Below are 17776 nucleotides of genomic sequence, written 5' to 3'. Positions count from 1 at the left end.
AAAATCCTGGTTGGTGGCAGCGATATCAGATCCAAGCTGGGTATAAGCTTGGGGGAGGTTCACAGTAAACACTCAGATTTTGAACGCTAAGTCCAGATTTGAGACAGATGTTTACCACACCTCCTCTGCTAGATGGGGAGAAAGGTGGGAGGAGGGTGCTCTATGCACTGGGCTATAAACTATTCTGAGGTGCTGCTCTTTCAATTTCTCCTGTTGAAGCTGTTCTGTCTTGGATAAATGCTTAGTCATTGTGCCAGAAATGGACCATGAGAATGACTCTGTCAGCTGGTGGCTTGAGCACCCAAGTGGGAGACCCATACTCCGGTTCCCCTGCTCCAATGACTCTTCAATCAGTTATACAAAGTGGAACGTCTTCACTAGGAGAGACCCACCTCAGATTATCCCATAGCCCAGTGGTTAGGGCACTCTCCTGAGAAGTGGACAGGCAAGTAGGGTGGTAAATTATTAATTCACTGAAAAAGAAAAGTTTTGTGGGCAAAGAAAACAAACAATTGCGCCTCCCCACCCCAGCCCAATTTCCAGTGAAATACCAGGGAGATAAAATTAGCAAGTTCAAAAATCACTTAAAAATTCACTAGTAGTAACATGCTCCAATACGTCTGTTAGTATAAGATGCCACAGGACTCTTTGCTGCTTGTACAGATCCAGACTAACAAGGATACCCCTCTGATACTAGTAGTAACAGTTACATCACATCTCAGGCTATTTAAGGTATTTCTACTTCTGGAATGCTCTTAGGTCCCAGTCCTGCAAACACTCATGCATGCGCGTAGTCTCACTGACTGCCATTGGATTACTCACAGGCCTAAGGGCTTGGTGGACTGGGGCCTTATTCTCATTACCCTGAACCTTGTATAGTTATTTACTCCAGTGCAAAATGATTGGAAAATGGTACTATTCTAATCTGGTAGTTTTACACCCATTCTACACTGGTGCATGGGTAATGGAGAATCAGACGTATGATCCATCCAGAATAGGACAATAAACCTTGGCAGAAGCTCTATGGAAAAGCATGCACTGCATAGGCTATTCCTATACTGGGGAGAGGTGACTTCAGTTAACAGTACTGGAACTAAAAGGTACTTTTTATAAATCATCAATTCACTTAATAAATAAATATATATGGCAGGTATCTATTAATGACACGTTACAGCTATGTGAACACACACACTTTAGAGTTAAAAGTTACTCCTATGGTTGTCTTTTGCCCTTCATCCTGCTGAATGCCATAGTTAAAATCTGTTCACCTGATGGAAGTGCCTTTGTATCTGGTCAGTTAGGGAGATTTCCATAGCAGTGCATGGAGTAGTTACCCCTACAAATATCAGAACAGTTAACAGGATTTGTTCATCTAACTTCCCCCTTAATGCTCTAAAATGTAGCTGTTCCGAGGAGACATGACGTGATCATTGATCCAACGCTGCTGACAGATTAACTGAGCTCATTATCCACATCCTGCAGAGATTTAATTTCTGCTAAGGCTCCGAGCTGGACAACGATTGGCAAGAAAGGGAACAAGTATAAGCTTATAAGAAACAGTTCTCACACTTACCTCTGTGCCAAGAAGCACAGAGAACACTTAAAATTGCACTCCACATGGGTCTCAACTCCATGACAAAGCAGCCTATCATTTTTTATTCTCACATCTGCCTCCTTCTATATTGCATCCTCTAAGTTTTCTCCCAAAGCATCAATAAATTAAGCACCTCACGGAAAAAGGACAAAACCAACTTTTCATCTTCATTCTTCCCACAACACTATTCCATATTTCAGTGGCATCTACTAAAATGCAAAATAAGAAACACTCCCCTGCCCTGGGCTGGTAGTGTTGAAATGATGAGGGTTAGAGGAAATCATCAATAATGATGACATCGAATACACATAGGGGTAGTGCAGAAACTAGCACTTTGTGGCATTAAGGGAGGAGGAAGAAAGCCTGCTCTAGGTCCTCCTACCTTCACTTCATAGGGAGTAAAAACCAGAGGGGATTATGTAACAGTGGATCCTTCGCCCCATTCCTTCCCAGCGAGCCCCTGCTGAGTTTGGCACTGTTTATTGATGTACATTTAAGAACTGGAAGGATCACCCTGAGCCAGAAATAAGTGCTCCTGTTTATTGGCTATATGTGTGCATAAGTTAAAGGAGATCAGGCCACGTCTAGACTACGCGCCGTAATGGCGCGTTAAAATCGATTGCTCGGGGATCGATATATCGCGTCTAATCTAGACGGGATATATCGATCCCTGAGCGCACTTATATCGATTCCGGAACTCCACCAAACCCAACGGAGTTCCGGAATCGACATGGCGAGCCGCGGACATCGATCCCGCGCGGTGAGGACGGGTGAGTAAATCGATTTTAGATATTCGACTTCAGCTACGTTATTCACGTAGCTGAAATTGCGTATCTAAAATCGATTTTACCCCGTAGTGTAGACCAGCCCTCAGAGTCTTTGTCAGACTTGGACTTGGAGCACAGCAATTTCTTGCTGCCAGTCCTGTGGTAAGTCCACACTACCTTTTAATACTTGGTTAGACTTCAAACTTCCTTCACACTGTAGGCTTATTTTGTAGCAGGATTACACCACTGAGCAGTCTGGTCCCACTGACCAAGTGAGCGGTTTATTGTAAAATATCAGTGATTATTTCCTAATATAAAACCACACTGGGCCTCTGTTTTGTAGGTGCAAAGATTTAGGAACAATCAAATACACTATCTCTACTAAGTGAGAAGCAGTATCTCTTACAGATGGGTTGAACTTTGTCAGATATGAATATAAGAATAACTGTTTCTTTTAAAGAGACAAAGTAAGTGAGATAATACTTTATATTGGACCACTTTCAGTTGGTGAAAGAGAGAAGCTTTTGAGCTCCCAACAGTTCTTCAGTGTGGAAAAGGTGTGTTTGCTTTAAAAACACATTCAGTTTAAAAGCCAATAGCAAGTTTAAGTGTTTTGTGCAAGGCTGAGGAAGTAACCAAGAATGTTTAATTTCTGGGTCTACTTTTTTAACTGCGTGGGATGGAGGAAAAAGGAGAATTGACTAGTTGAGTATAGGACACACATTGGATAGTCTACAGGGGATGCTGTGTATACTGCTGTTTTATTACTTCAGATGGACATTTATAAAACCCTCCCACCCCACTTTTCAAATACGATGCACAATCAGCATTTATACTTATGCATCAAAGACTCTTCAATACACACTGGAAGAATCTCTCTCCAACATACAGATCATGTCTCTGCTGTAGTACAAGGTGTAAGAAGAATTGCTCCAGATATGCAAAGACAAAACAGTCAAGTACACAGACAGGTCTCAAATAATCTGATACAAAGAGAAGTATTTCAGTGTTTATGTTAACAGAAGTTTGTTTGCACAGACAAGCTTAATCTACAACTGAGTTTTTATGTTCAATCAGATCACTCTGAAAACTGATAATGTTGGAATTTTAAACAAGTAAATCAGGACCCTTTCATAATACAAGAAGGGGGCCATACCCAACAATGCACAGCTAATATTGAGGCCAAGAGCAACTTTATATCTTTGTTCTTTATTTGTATTGCAGGAGCACCAAAAGATCAGAGTCCCCTTGAATTAGACACTATTCAACCCCACAGGAAGACAGTCCCTGCAATAAGATCTTACAATCTAATATGTAATTTATTTGAAATAGCAGAACTAAAATACGTTCCACTGATTCAGATAGAGGGGTCAAGCTGAAGAAGCCAAGATGAAAGCTTCTGGAGGTTAATCTCAATGCAATGCAAAGCAAAAGGATTTATACTTATTAAATGCTAAATTTTATACTCCCACAGAATCCATCAGCGACATAACAAAAGGTCTTTGGGTCAGCTTGTTAGCACAATCATGTGCCGCTTATTAGCATACACATGTAGCCAAATGAGAAGTGTAGGTGGACAGCAAGCCCAATCTGAAACAGCCATGCAGCTTTCTTTAGTTTCAAAATATCTATAATTAGGATGGCATTTTAACTTTTTCTTTCCTCCTCCAAGGGCTTCATATTTTAACACGCAGTATTTGTAGCAGACGCTGGAATGCAAAGTTTTTGCTTTAATATAAAAAAAATAAATGGCAACTCCTAACATCACTTCCATTGTGAATGAGAGGCACCAGTTTAGTAGCTACACTAATTTGATAAAGTTATAGCCTTAGTCAACTGAGTATTCTACAGGTCAGAGACTGTCCTTGGGGAAAGCTTGCCCTTCTCAATGCCCAGAATAGAGGTCGTGATAAACAACAGGCTAACAAAAGGACTCTGAAGCCCGAACTTACTGCAGTGTTGCAATAAATGGTACATTGTAACTTAGATATGTGTAATTTATTTACATGAATATAAGTTACTTAAAATCAATACATTATGTACCAGACCATTTGGTACTTAAACTTGTAAGCCTCTCTCTGTCACAAAGATATACCAAAAAAAGATGAAAAAGGATCACTCTTCCTACTATAACTATTTTTCAAAACGCGGGGTAATATTTACTGCGTCTCCATTTATAAAAGTCTTTCAAACTGTTCTGGATTTTAAACAAAGTTGTAGTAGATAAAAAAGCTTGAAATTGCTAATTAGACTGCTATCTTGAAAATCTATTCTTCCATAATTCAGAGCCCTCAGTGGAAAGATTAAGGTGTCACAGCTGGGTTTCGTCCAGTGTACTGGATATGAGCTTTGGCTGAAAATGTACTGTATCAATCTTACACACTGGTATAGGAATTAATCATCTTCAGAGTCGCTGTCCCTCCTTGTTGGAACAGAGCTCCTGACTGAGGATATCAACTGGTCCTGGATCTGTTTCCTGGGGTTTTCCTCTAGATCCGTTTTGATGGCACCCGACTCTGAAATCTTCCACTCCAGTTCTACATGGAATTAAGAGAAAAGAGTGCCCCATGAGGTTGGAGGAACAGCGTATGCTTGTTCAGGCTCAGCCTTCTCTTTTCTGTAGCATACAAAACCTTTACTATATGAAACATACAACATTTTACACACTGTGTTTGCAGACTGTCTTGTGAATTTTAAAGCATGTATGATACAAACTAATCAGTGGTGCACTCCAGCTGTTGAAAACACTGCGAGAGGATAAAAGTTTCTTGAATTATATAATGACTAAGCGGTAGGAAGAGACAAAGAATAGATTACTTAACAGAAGGAAAAATTGCAACAATTCCATTTGCACATCTGAATTAGATATTTTTACAGGGAAACTTTAAAAATACAATTCATCCACTACCCGCACCCCTTGCACTGATTAGTTCCTTTACAAGAGAAGGATCTCCCTCCTGACAGCAGGCCTATCATTATATATGCTCAAATTGGATTTCATCCTCAAAGTGGAAGAAAGTCAATACCACACATTCAGCAGAAGCCTCTCTCCTACTCCTGCTGGCAATCCAATCATTAAAATCTAATTCTGTTAGACAAAAAGAAATGAATATAACCTCACATTCTCCTCAATCACAGATGAATCACAGTTTCATAGACCAAAAGAAAAAGAATTCAAAGAGCGCAGAGGTGAACCACATGTGATGACTAACCTGAGGCGGTATTACACTTATCCCCCAGGAACCTGAAAATCAATTACTGTCAATGCCAATTACTTTAAATGAAGGGATGTGTGCTTTGGGGGTCCCTAAGCCTCTGACTGTCAGAAGCTGGGACTGGAAGACAGGGGATGGATACCTTGATAAATTGCCCTGTTCTGTTCAATCCCTCTGAAGCACTTGGCACTGGCTAAAGTTGAAAGACAGGACACTGGGCTAGATGGACCACTGGACTGACCCAGTATGGCCATTCTTATGCTCTTAGAAATGGAGAACTGATAATAATAGAACCTTTAATTATTTCTCACTTTGATGTATAATTAGCCAATCTCTACATTTAGATGTAGTTGTTCCCAAAACAATGCTCTCATTAGCGAATTTTCCACTGAAAAGCCAGGAACACTTACTGTCAAGTACTACACAGATCATGTGAAAAGACCAGGGTTTTAGTTAAACCATGACTTTGATTAGTGAAGTCTATTTGCATGCTATTGTGAAAGAGCTAAGTGATATAGTTAAATACAGCACTTGAAATGCCATTTATTGGTGGTGTACTTCTACGGCACTCTCAAATTTATTTAAACTGGACAGAACCATTGGGAAATTTAATAATATCATTTTAATTACAATAAAATCCCCTATTAAATCAGGCTAAAGGGTTTCATTCAGTTTCCAACATGCAGGAAGTATCATTTTACAGCTGACATCCTTCAGCTTGATAGGCCACTTAAGAAGAATATTGTTTCCCTTCCCTCCACTTTCAAAGAAATGCTTTTTCAGACAAGCTTGAAGAACAACATTAATAGGAATAAAACACTCAGTGCTAAAATACCTTGTCAGACCTCATGTACAGAGCGTATGATATGCTTATCAAACATTTGCATCAACTATGTTAAAAGATTCAGCAACACTGGTAACCTGTGCCCAGATTATTTGCCACAGGGGAATATGGGCTAAATTGAACCCTGAACCCCAGAGAAAAAGTAGCATCCTCACCCCCACAGGGCACCTTGTGTAGATGCCCGTGCCCCACCCTAGAATTATGTTAGACTACACCACTTCCTCTCAGAGCTCAGATTCAGACTCTACTTCAGAGAGATGAGAGAGACCCCAGCTACTGCCACAGATGCAGCGGCAGGGAGAAAAGGGGAGAGAGAGCAGTGCATCTTCAAGCTCCCAGCCCCAATGGTGCTAGGGAAAACCTTGCCTCTTGGGAGTTAGGGGCACAGTGACTTAGAAACAGAGTCCGTGGGTCAGGAAGGTAAGAGAGAAAAACTCTAAGAACACACAACCAAGCAGCACAGGTTATAAAGCAAGTGGAGAATGGTCAGGGAATACAAAACGAGTTTGGAGGGAAGAAATGACAGAAAGTTTGTATATATTTTACTGCTTAAAATATACTCTTGAATCAGAAGATGTACATGAGAAATGTAAATAATCATGTGACCTTTCTATTACACTTTTTTCCTCCTGTCACCAATTCCCAGCCCCTGCATTCTGAGGGTCAGTGCAAGCATAACACAGGGAAGATTAGTTAAACTGGTTACTGACATTCTGCTTTTCCTTTACAAGATACTAGATGCAGTTGCTTACCGTCTCTTGTCAGGTTCATGCCACCAAACACCAGGGGCCCAACAAACTGGGCCTTGATATCTCCTTCAAAGTACGTAAAAATTGTAGGTAGATTTCTGTCAGGGTAGTTGGGTATGCAGGTTGTAGAAATGGCTTTGATAAATTTGACGTCTGGGAACTTCCTGGCAAGTCCACTCAAATGCTGATTTATTAAGGTACAGAGGGGAATTCTGTTAAAAGAAAACAGACAAAAAGAAGAAGTAAGAGACAGAATTTCAAGAGTAGACTCTTCCACACAGAAAGTTAGAAATACCAACCTATTGAACAGTACTTATGAAAATACAAATGTATAAAACAATGTATAGATATTACCACAGTGCCCATCACTCCAGTATACACATAAGATTAGAGTCATTTGTTACAGTAGTTGAACTAAGATTTCCCACTCTATTATAGAACAAAGTTAGTTTACAAGATGCCATTTCTGTGACTAGTGCATGCTAAAAAAGTAGACACAAGATGGAGAGAAATAACAGCTTTTTAAAGAAAAGAATCAAACTTCTATTTGTATTGTTAAAAAGACGAAGCAAAATATTGTGTGCTGTGAAGAGCTGATTAATTTAAATTACACCAAAGACAACAAACAAGCAAGTTTTTAGAATCATTTCTATAATACACACATTTATTTCCAAAGTAGTGACAACTTCCTTGAAAAGCTATTTTGTAACGTCAGTAAGACTGAGCACCTTGCTCACTCAAATTTTGTGCAGCAAGAGAAGATGGGCCACAAAGGGAAGGGAAGGAAGCTGGTGATCTCGAGTGCATAAGCCTCAAGTGCTTTTATACTAAAAAGGATTAAGTCTGCCCCTGAAGCTCTCTGTAGCGAAGTTTCAGTAGACTTTGGTCGTAAGCAATAAGCATAAAGAATAGAGTTTTCCTTCATTTTAACTGATAGAATTCTGGAATTAATTCTTTAATGTCCATAACACAGTTATTCACTTGTCTAAAGGTATTAGCATTGTTCACTAATAGCAGCTCCCATTGGCCTGGAGCAGTGAACTGTGGCCAGTGGGAGCCGCAATCGGCCGGACCTGCGGATGGGGCAGGTAAATAAACCGGTCTGGCCCGCCAGGGGCTTTCCCTACACAAGCGGCAACCCCAGTTTGAGAAACACTGACTAATAGCATCTGAAAATGTTAAGTGTTTAAAAACAGCTTACTTACCCTTGTTTGTAAAGATGCAGGATTACCCATATACCCTTGCCAGCTTTGGTAACTTCTTGAACATAATCCTGTCCTGAAATCTCCAGAATTTCCCCAAATTTGTTCTTTATTTGAGTTGCTTTCCATTCTGCTATCCTTTGCTGTCTACACAACAAGGAGGGGAAAGATGGGAGAAGAGAAATCAAACAGTATTGAGAACAGATACACTTGTATAACAGAGGCATCACAGGTTTTGAAGCCTAGTCTGCAGAGATGAATTATAAAGGTCTCTAAACACCAGGGTAGTGAAGGAGAGTTTACATAGTTTTGCATTTAAATATAAGAGCAGTCTAAAACTGATTAATGTTTGTATCATAGTGGAATAAAGACACAATATTCAACTTCAGATATTGTGCATAAAAATATATTTAGTCCCTGAGATAGAGGTAAATACTTAAAAATACTTAGGGACGAGCTCTCCACTATCCTGCACCTTGAGCAGTCATTTATATCTATACAAAATAATACCAGGTCAGAATGACAGAGTTTTTTTACTCCCACACTAAATCGATATAAATGACTGCTCAAGGAAAAACACGGCAGAGGTTCAGACCCATAATCTCTCTGCCTCAGTTTCATTAAGGCCAAAATGTTTAGAAGTCTCCAATAAGTTAGGTGCTGAACCCAAGATCTGATTTGCATAGGCTCTTTACACCCATTGACTTCAACTTGGGTTATGTGTTAAGAGTATCTACGAAAAACTGAACCCTAAATAGGCTACCCAAGATGTAGATCCAAGTGGCTTAGTTAAGGATACTAAAAAGTCTTTCAGATCAGGGTACAAACCCCAGGTGTTCCAGCTCTCTGTCTTGGGCTTTACTAAGCATATCCTTCCTCCTCTTCTCTTCAGGAAAATGGAAATCCAGTTGCATTGTATTAGCGTGTAAGGAGGTAACCAACAGTTTCATTTAGACAGTTCTGCAAGCTGCTTTCACCTGTACATTTTGATAGCTTGCTCATCTTCCTCATTAAACTCATCTTCATTTTCTTCTAGCTCCTCCAAAGTCATGTCTTCATATGTTTTCACTGGAATGGGAGAAATATAATATTAGCAATATTCCACTAGAGAAGGAAGAGTAATCTGTGCAAGTTTGTAACCCCACATCATGCATTTTTCCTCTTGAGAAAATGCATGTTATTTTCTGCTGTTTTTCTAAGCTATTGAACAAGATAACACAGTAAGACCACTTACAATGATCGGAGAAGGGAGTTGAGAAACCCTCAAACTCAGCACTTTGAGCTGGAACAGGGATGGTAGAACTTTATCTGCACTCCACTCCACAGATTTACTATTTTAAATATCTGGGATGCAACTGCAAATACTTGATCATAAAGTTACTAAAAGCAGCAAAGAGTCCTGTGGCACCTCATAGAATACCCACTTTGTCGTTCAGAATAATAAGTCCAGAGAAGCAGACTGCATCATGGCCACCCAAATAGCCTTAGAGAACCTGCTTCAATATAGAAACAAACCCCCCTCGTTGTAGCCTACCACCCTGTATTGGAACCCATATCATCAAACTAGATGACCTCCTGAGGTCTCTTCCAACCCTAATCTTCTATGATTCTGTGAACTACACCATACTCGATGGGGACCCCATCCTGAAAGAAATTTTTCCTGACCCTCCTCTTCTGGCCTTCCAACAACCCCATTGCCTCTCCAAGCTCATCATCAGAAGCAAGCTACAAGGACACACCAACTGAAAACGGCACTAAACCCTGCCAAAACAGATGCAAAACCTGCAGACATATCTCCACTGCTACAATGACCATCACTCACCAAAGCACATCTTTCAAGATCCAGGGATCCTACACATGCCTATCACACCATGTGGTGTACCTCATCCAGGCCACTAAATGCCCCAATAGCAACTATGTGGGTGAAACCAGATAATCACTATGCTGTCAAATGAACTCACATAGGAAAATGATAGAAGACAAAAACACCCTATCACCTGTGGGTTGGCAGTTTCCACAAAAGCGATCGCTCTATAACTGGCCTATCCATACTTATCCTTAAAGGAAACCTGCACAACACTTTCAAAAGATGAGCCTGGGAGCTTAAATTAGTGTCTAGGAAAGTTAAATTAGTGTCTAGGAAAAATCATGGACTGAACATAGACACTGGATTTATGACTTATTACAACAATCTGTAAACTAGCCCCGTCTTTTTGTCCATGACTGCAGAGACGTTAATGGGCCACTCTGCCTTGAATGGTCCCTTAGTATAAATACTAACTTCTTAGGCTAAACAATCTGTTCCATCTGTTCAGAGTATCTTTCCCAGACCTGAAGAAGAGCTGTGTGTGCCTGGGAAGTTTGTCTCTCTCACTAACAGAAGCTGGCCCAAAAAAAGACATCGCCTCAGCCACCTTGTCTCTCTAATAACCTGGGACCAACATGGCTACAACTATATTACATACAACATTAGATATCAAATTTAGCCATCTGAAATGAAAATTCCACAACATGATGAAAAAGGAAGCAAAACTTAACAACGATATCTACTTTCTGAACAAATGCAAGAAACAAAACAGTGGTTAGGGGTCTATTACAGGAGTGGGTAGGCAAAACTCTCTGGCCTGCAATATGCAGGTCAGTCTAGATGTTCATGATGGTCCCTTCTGGCCTTAAAGTCGAGTTTTCAAGTGATACCTCACAAGGCATATTTTGTACAAAGATTATTACAATATCATGTAGGGGGTGAATTAAGGGGTGCTTAGTGTCATAACCATATATGCACACACAAACCAATTAACTATTTTTCAATAGATAATAAATCCAATTTTAAAGATAAAGTAAGAAAAATGCTGCTTGAGAATTTATTAGCGTCAAAATCCAGTGATTTAGACTTGTTACAAATGGACTAGCAAATAAACAGGAAAAACATGTATGACTTGTTGATTTAAGGATATTTACTTTGTATATTTTGACATTTGATGTTCATAATTTATTTTTTAACGGTTCATAAAGCTTTAACTTTAATGACAGTAGAAATTGAGATTCCATCACAAAATAATTGTCTGACCCCCCATCTCCGCAATAGCCATAAAAGAAATCTAAAAATTGCTTAAGAACAATTGATAATATCTGTCAAAGTTGTAAAAAAAAAAAAAAAATGAATTCTGCCAATTCTGCTATGTTGTAACAAGCAAAACATGTCATATGAGTCCTACTCTTGGTATTCCTTAAGTTACAAGAGAAAAGGTTGTTTTTTATTAGGATATTTTAAAGTGACTGGACATGCTAATACAGAAGCAGCTCAGGATTTTAGCTTTATTGCCTGATCACTCACCAACAGACTTCTGCTCCTGCTCCTCCACCGCCTCCTCTGGCTCTTTTATCTTTTCCTTGGAAGGGAGGATGCCCTTCTTACGCAAAATGTCATTCCACTCTGTATCTGCACTGGGGTCCTAAAACAGAACAAAATGGAGGATGTGTATGTTCTAAACTGAAGGAACACTTCTATCACTTCCACAACTGAGCCCCAGTCAATTTTGCCTTTTTTTTTTTTTTTTTTTGAGGGGGAGGAGGGAGGATTGGATTCGACACCAGAGACATACAACATTAGTAGAGTAGTGGTTTTGTTGTGCATGCAACAGAAAACACACACAGATTCTCCTGCTGATAGGATTTCTGTTCAGGCTTGAACAGAGGATATAATGCCCTGCAAAGAAGCTGGTGCCTTGTTCCACCCCTTTCCATCCTACCTCAAAACCCTATAGCAGAGCTTCTGCAGGTTCTCAAAAAAAGAGAATGCTGTAGCCAGAGGTGAAAGTAAGCCGGTTTGGTCCAGTACAGAGAACTGGCAAGAGCCAGTATGCCATGCCGGACCGCACCAGCTTCCATGGCCGGGATTAAAAGAGCTCTGGGTTCCCTACAGCGGCAGGGAGCTCTGAGCCCTTTAAATCCCATCCACAGCTTCGGCGGCCAGGCTGGGGCCGGAATTTAAAGGGCTCAGAGCTCCCCGCCACTGCAGAGAGCCCAGAGCTCTTTAAATCCCACCCGCAGCTTCGGCGGCTGGGCTGAGGCCGGAATTTAAAGGGTTCAGAGCTCCCTGCTGCTGTGGAGAGCCCAGAGCCCTTTAAATCTCACCTGCAGCTTCGGCGGCTGGGCTGGGGCTGGGATTTAAAGGGCTCGGAGCTCCTCGCAGCCGTGGGAGCCCCGAGCCCTTTAAATCGCAGCTGGAGCTGCGATGGGGATTTAAAGAGCCCGGAGCTCCACGGTGGCTGGAACCTCGGGACCTTTAATTTGCCGGTGAGCCCTGAGGGCTCCCAGCCACCTCTGCAGCTGGGAGCTCTGGGTTGATTTAAAGGCCCTGGGGCTCCCAGCCACAGCCGGTGCCCCAGGGCCTTTAAACCTTGAGAGGCCCCACCTCTTCTGGTCAAGGCCACACCTTTTCCGGATGAGGCCATGCCTCCTCAGGACTCCGGCAGTACCGGTAAATCCTGTAAATTACCTTCACCCCTGGCTGTAGCAGAGTTTGTAACTCCATTACTTGGGGAAAGGGGAAAGGAGAGATGATCTGGGTGGGAGGGCAGGGAAACAGGAAGCAAGGTGTCTGTCTGTACCAGGAATTTGCTTTTGCTTAGAAAACACAGCTAGCTAGAAAAAAGAGAAAAGAAAATTTCCTTTTCTCCAATTAAAAAATGTTCACCAACTGTACAAATGGCAATCCCCCAATAATCACTCCTGCTTTTTCAACCCAAGAAAGTTTCACCAGTTTAACTTAAAACAGATTTAAAAACCAATTTTGTTAAAATTGCACCAGTTTGTGAAAACACACTTATTTGGGTTTAGCTTAAATCACAACAGAATCAAGTTTAGCTAAATCTATATAAGCATCTTGAACCAAAACAGGGTTTTGTACAGGTTTAAACAAACACACCTTTATATAAAATGTGTATGTAGACAAGGACTTATTTAAGATCAAGAATATACTAGGCCTGGGATTCCAGCAAAACAGAAGCAGTAGGTACTTTTGTCATTTATCTTCCAGATGGGAACTTTTTAAAAAAAAATCTGTTCTTGCAATGATTTATTGTTTATTGGCAACATTTAGACGCAGGGCCTAACTTTTCCAACAGTTTGTTTTACTTTCTTAACACAAAGATATCAAAGTAAGTTGTAAAAAATACAAAAACTGTTTTTAATACATACATACATACATACATACATACATACAGCCACCACCAACTAGAAACAAAGTGATTTTGTATCCCTTTCAGAATAAGACAAAGGAATGCTGAACAGAGGTCACACACATAACACATAGTATACATCTTGGAGTTATAAAATTGTGGGAGTCATGGGAGTTGATTAAGGTTTTGTTTATTTTGAGATTTACAGATATCTGCTCCCCACATGTACTTGAACAAGTGGTGTGTAATTAAAGAAATGAACTGGGACTGAGGACATATAGGTTCAATTAGTGGCTCTGCCACAGACTCCTTGTTCCTTAGTTCAAGTCTATAAAATGGGGCTAATGATTCCTTACTTTGTTAATACAGGGAGTCACTCAGATACTTGCATGTTTCGCATCATGTCAGTATCTGTATAGATTACTTGGATGACTAATGCAAGACATACTTCTATAAACTCTCCAGATAATATAGCTTTGGAAGATCAAGATGGGCTCTATCATTCTGGCTCACCGATCAATAGCACTGTAATTTCCTACTGAAAGGTCAAATTTTATAGGTGCATAAGTGCCACTGAAGGCAGAAACTGGGCAGCAAAATTGTATTATTGGTGGTGATGCACAAGCCAGAAACAATCCAGGTAGGCTTCCAGAGCCAAGTATTTGTAAGTCTGTCACCTAGGAAAACAAACCAACTTCTTTTTTCCTTGTAAGCCAAACACATTTAATCTGAGCTTTGAGACAACAATCAATCAACTCCACAATGCTACCCAGCCACTCATAGTTCAGACTAAGACCACACTTTACATAAACATTCACCTTTCTGACAAGACCTTGTGGTAGACAATGCTTTACAGGACATCAAAATAAAGACAAAGCATGTTGTCAGTGCATATCAATTGGAAAAAATAACCCCAACTATACATGCAATATGATGGGGGCTAATTTAGCTACAATGAGTCAGGAAAAAGATCTTGGCATCATCGTGGATAGTTCTCTGAAGATGTCCACGCAGTGTGCAAAGGCGGTCAAAAAAGCAAACAGGATGTTAGAAATCATTTAAAAGGGGATAGAGAATAAGACTGAGAATATATTATTGCCCTTATATAAATCCATGGTACGCCCATATCTCGAATACCGTTACAATGTGGTCTCCTCACCTCAGAAAAGATATTTCTAGCACTGGAAAAGGTTCAGAAAAAAGGGCAACTAAAATATGAGGGTTGGAGAGGGTCTTATATGAAGAAGATTAAAGAGGCTAGACTCTTCAGCTTGAAAAGAGGAGACTGAGGGGGGAACTATGACAGAGTATATAAAATCGATGAGTTGATGTGAGAAAGTGGCATAGAAACAAGTTATTTACTTATTCCCATAATACAAGAACTAGGGTCATGCAAATGAAATAATTGGCGGCATTTAAAACATATAAAAGGAAGGCTTTTCACACAGCGCCACAGTCACTTGTGAACGCCTTACCTGCAGAAGGTTGTGAAGGCTGGGACATTAACAATGTTTAAAAGGACTGGATAAATTCATGGTGGCTAAGTCCATAAAATGCTAATAGCCAGGATGGGTAAAGAATGGTGTCCCTAGCCTCTGTTCATCAGAGGATGGAGATGGATGGCAGGAGAGAGATCACTTGATCATTGCCTGTTAGGTTCACTCCCTCTGGGGCACCTGGCATTGCCCACTGTCGGTAGACAGATACTGGGCTAGCTGGACCTTTGGTACGGTACCGCTGTTCTTATGTTCTAAATCACCATTTACAAATTAATATCTTTTAGGGCTGTATGGTGCTCGAGCACAGACACCATTGTGTCTGCCTCCCCCCCCCTTATTTTAAAACACTCAGAACAAACATCATAGGACTGTTGGGAGTAAGACCACTGGTAACTCAATACAATTAGGCTTTATTCTGAGGCAGTATTTGAATTTTTCACTTGTAATAAATATGACTGCGGTCAGGCTGAGCTAAGGGCCTGGTAGACTTGTCCCCCCACCCTTCCCTCTTCTTCCTCCCTCTTCAGCCCAGAGCCTGGGAAGTGTGTTTTGATGGAGTTGAAGTTTCCTGTAGTGTTGCTGTAGCTTTGTGGGTACCAGGATATGGGAGACAAGGGGGTCACGCCATCTCTTTTATTGCACCAACTTCTGTTGGCGAAAGAGAGGCCTGGGAGCCACTCAGTGCTGTTCTTCAGGGCGGCTCCAAAGCCTGTCTCTCCCCAACAGACATTAGCCCAATAGCAGACGTCCCCGCACCCACGTTGTCTCTTGAAGTCTCCTGTCCTGGCGCTTTGGTGGCCCGTGTGGGAGCCCAGTCCAATGTTGCAGGGCCGCCCCGGGGGCTATTCGCAAAGCAAGACGCGCGCCCTGAGCAGGCGGAAGGGGATCGCTGCGGAGGCTTTTCCCTCTTGCAAGGAGCATCCCCCATGCAACGTTGTAACCCGAGACCCAGGAAGGGCAAAGCGAGCCCGCAGCGCGCTCCTTATGTGGCTATGGCCGGCCGGCCAGCACTACCCCCTCCAAGCCCCGCAGCACGGCTAGCGGGGCGGCTCCTCCTTGCAGCCCCGGCCAGCGCACAGCGGCGCCCTGCCCGCGGGAGGCCCCAAGCCAGCCCCCAGCTGCGCCGAGCGGAGCAGGCCCCTTACGGGCCGTGCTGTATCTGGAGCCCGGAGATGCCGATCCCCGCCAGGGACAGCCGGATCCAGCCCGTAGTGCGGAGGCTTTGCGAGCCCTTCCCCCGGCCGGCGAGGTGGGGACGTCGCCGGCCTCCCGGGAACCTCCCCACGGCGCTCGCGGCTCCTAACCTGCATTTTGTCCCTGACACTGCAGCAGCAGCAGCAGCGCCTCTCTGGGGCCGGCCACAGGGCAAGTTCCCCCCGCTACGTGCAGCCCCCACGTGCCGCTTCTCCGCCTGCCTGGCCCCGGGAGCAGGAACTGTGTAACGCGGCGGGAGCGGCGGCTTCCGGGGTAGCCTTGTAAGGACAGGCTGGGGCTGTAGGGACACCCGGGCTAATCCCCCTCTTCGCATTCGCACCGCGGGGGTGGGGGCTGTGTCCTCTGGGGCTGGCGGAGAGGGGGCGCTGGCCATAGGGAGCGGGGTTCCAGCCCGAATCAAGGATTTCATAAAGTCCCTTTTATGAGTGGGTGTTAGTCTGTATGAGCAAAAACAAGGGGGAGTCCTGGTACCTCAGAGACTAACATTTATTTGCATGTAAGCTTTCATGGGGTTTATCCTACGAAAGCTTATGCCCAAATAACTGTATTAGTTTCTAAGGGTATGTCTACACTACGGGATTATTCCGATTTTACAAAAACTGGTTTTGTAAAACAGATTGTATAAAGTGGAGTGCACGCGGCCACACTAAGCACATTAATTTGGCGGGGTGTGTCCATGTACCAAGGCTAGTGTCGATTTCCGGACTGTTGCATTGTGGGTAGCTATCCCGTAGCTATCCCATAGTTCCCGCAGTCCCCCCCGCCCATTGGAATTCTGGGTTGAGATCCCAGTGCATGATGGTGCAAAAACAGTGTTGCGAGTGATTCTGGGTAAATATCGTCACTCATTCCTTCCTCCGTGAAAGCAACATGAAAGTAACAGTCAGACAATCATTCACGACCGCCCTTTCCCCTGGATATGGTCTGCGCAGACGCCGATAGCATGGCAACCATGGAGGCCGTTTTGCCTTTTTGTCACTGTGACCATATGTGTACTGGATGCCGCTGACAGAGGCAGGTACTGCAGCGCTACACAGCAGCATTCATCTTGCTTTGCAAGATAGCAGAGATGGGTACCAGTTGTTCTTGCACCGTCTACCATGCCATTGTAAATTGTGCAATGAGATGACGGTTATCAGATCGTTTCTGTATCATCTGCTGCTGTCATGGGTACCTCCTGGCTGCTTTAGGTCTGCGCCAGGCCAGTGGCGCAAAGACAAAAAATGAGAATGACTCCCCGAGGTCAATCCCCCTTTATGGTTGTAAATCTAAATAGAGTCAGTCCTTGCCTAGAATATAGGGCAAGTGTTACTATAGAACCAGTATGTATCAGAGAACCAGAGAGCACAGCCGCTCCTCTGTTCAGATCCTGCAGAAATGATGAGCTGCCATGCCATTCTAGGGGTGCCCCTGCAACAACCCCACCCGTTTATTCCCTTTCCCCCAAGCTTTCTGGCTACTGTGGCAGTGTCCCCCATTTGGTGATGAAGTAAGTTTAACGAATGCAG

The 17776-nt window shown here is 42.6% G+C and overlaps 1 protein-coding gene across 2 annotated transcripts; it reads right to left on the bottom strand.

Annotated features, from left to right (window-relative positions):
- Positions 1–3103: 3103 nt before the first annotated feature.
- On the bottom strand, positions 3104–16466 carry PDCL3 (phosducin like 3). 2 transcript variants are annotated; one of them, XM_032793918.2, is made up of 6 exons: positions 16358–16466; positions 11709–11826; positions 9349–9439; positions 8375–8518; positions 7173–7381; positions 3104–4898 (listed from the first exon to the last, which is right to left on the bottom strand). In XM_032793918.2, the coding sequence occupies exons 1-6, from the start codon at positions 16361–16363 to the stop codon at positions 4756–4758; spliced, it is 711 nt and encodes a 236-aa protein (XP_032649809.1). In that variant the 5' UTR covers positions 16364–16466; the 3' UTR covers positions 3104–4755. The 2 variants fall into 2 exon arrangements, with proteins under 2 accessions (XP_032649809.1, XP_032649810.1); XM_032793919.2 differs by lacking the exons at positions 9349–9439; positions 11709–11826; positions 16358–16466 and adding an exon at positions 9200–9324 and having other exon boundaries at positions 4671–4898.
- Positions 16467–17776: the final 1310 nt, after the last annotated feature.

This window comes from Chelonoidis abingdonii, chromosome 1 (assembly GCF_003597395.2).
Source record: "Chelonoidis abingdonii isolate Lonesome George chromosome 1, CheloAbing_2.0, whole genome shotgun sequence".
NCBI lineage: Eukaryota > Metazoa > Chordata > Testudines > Testudinidae > Chelonoidis > Chelonoidis abingdonii.
This window is presented reverse-complemented; position numbering and strand designations above follow the sequence as displayed.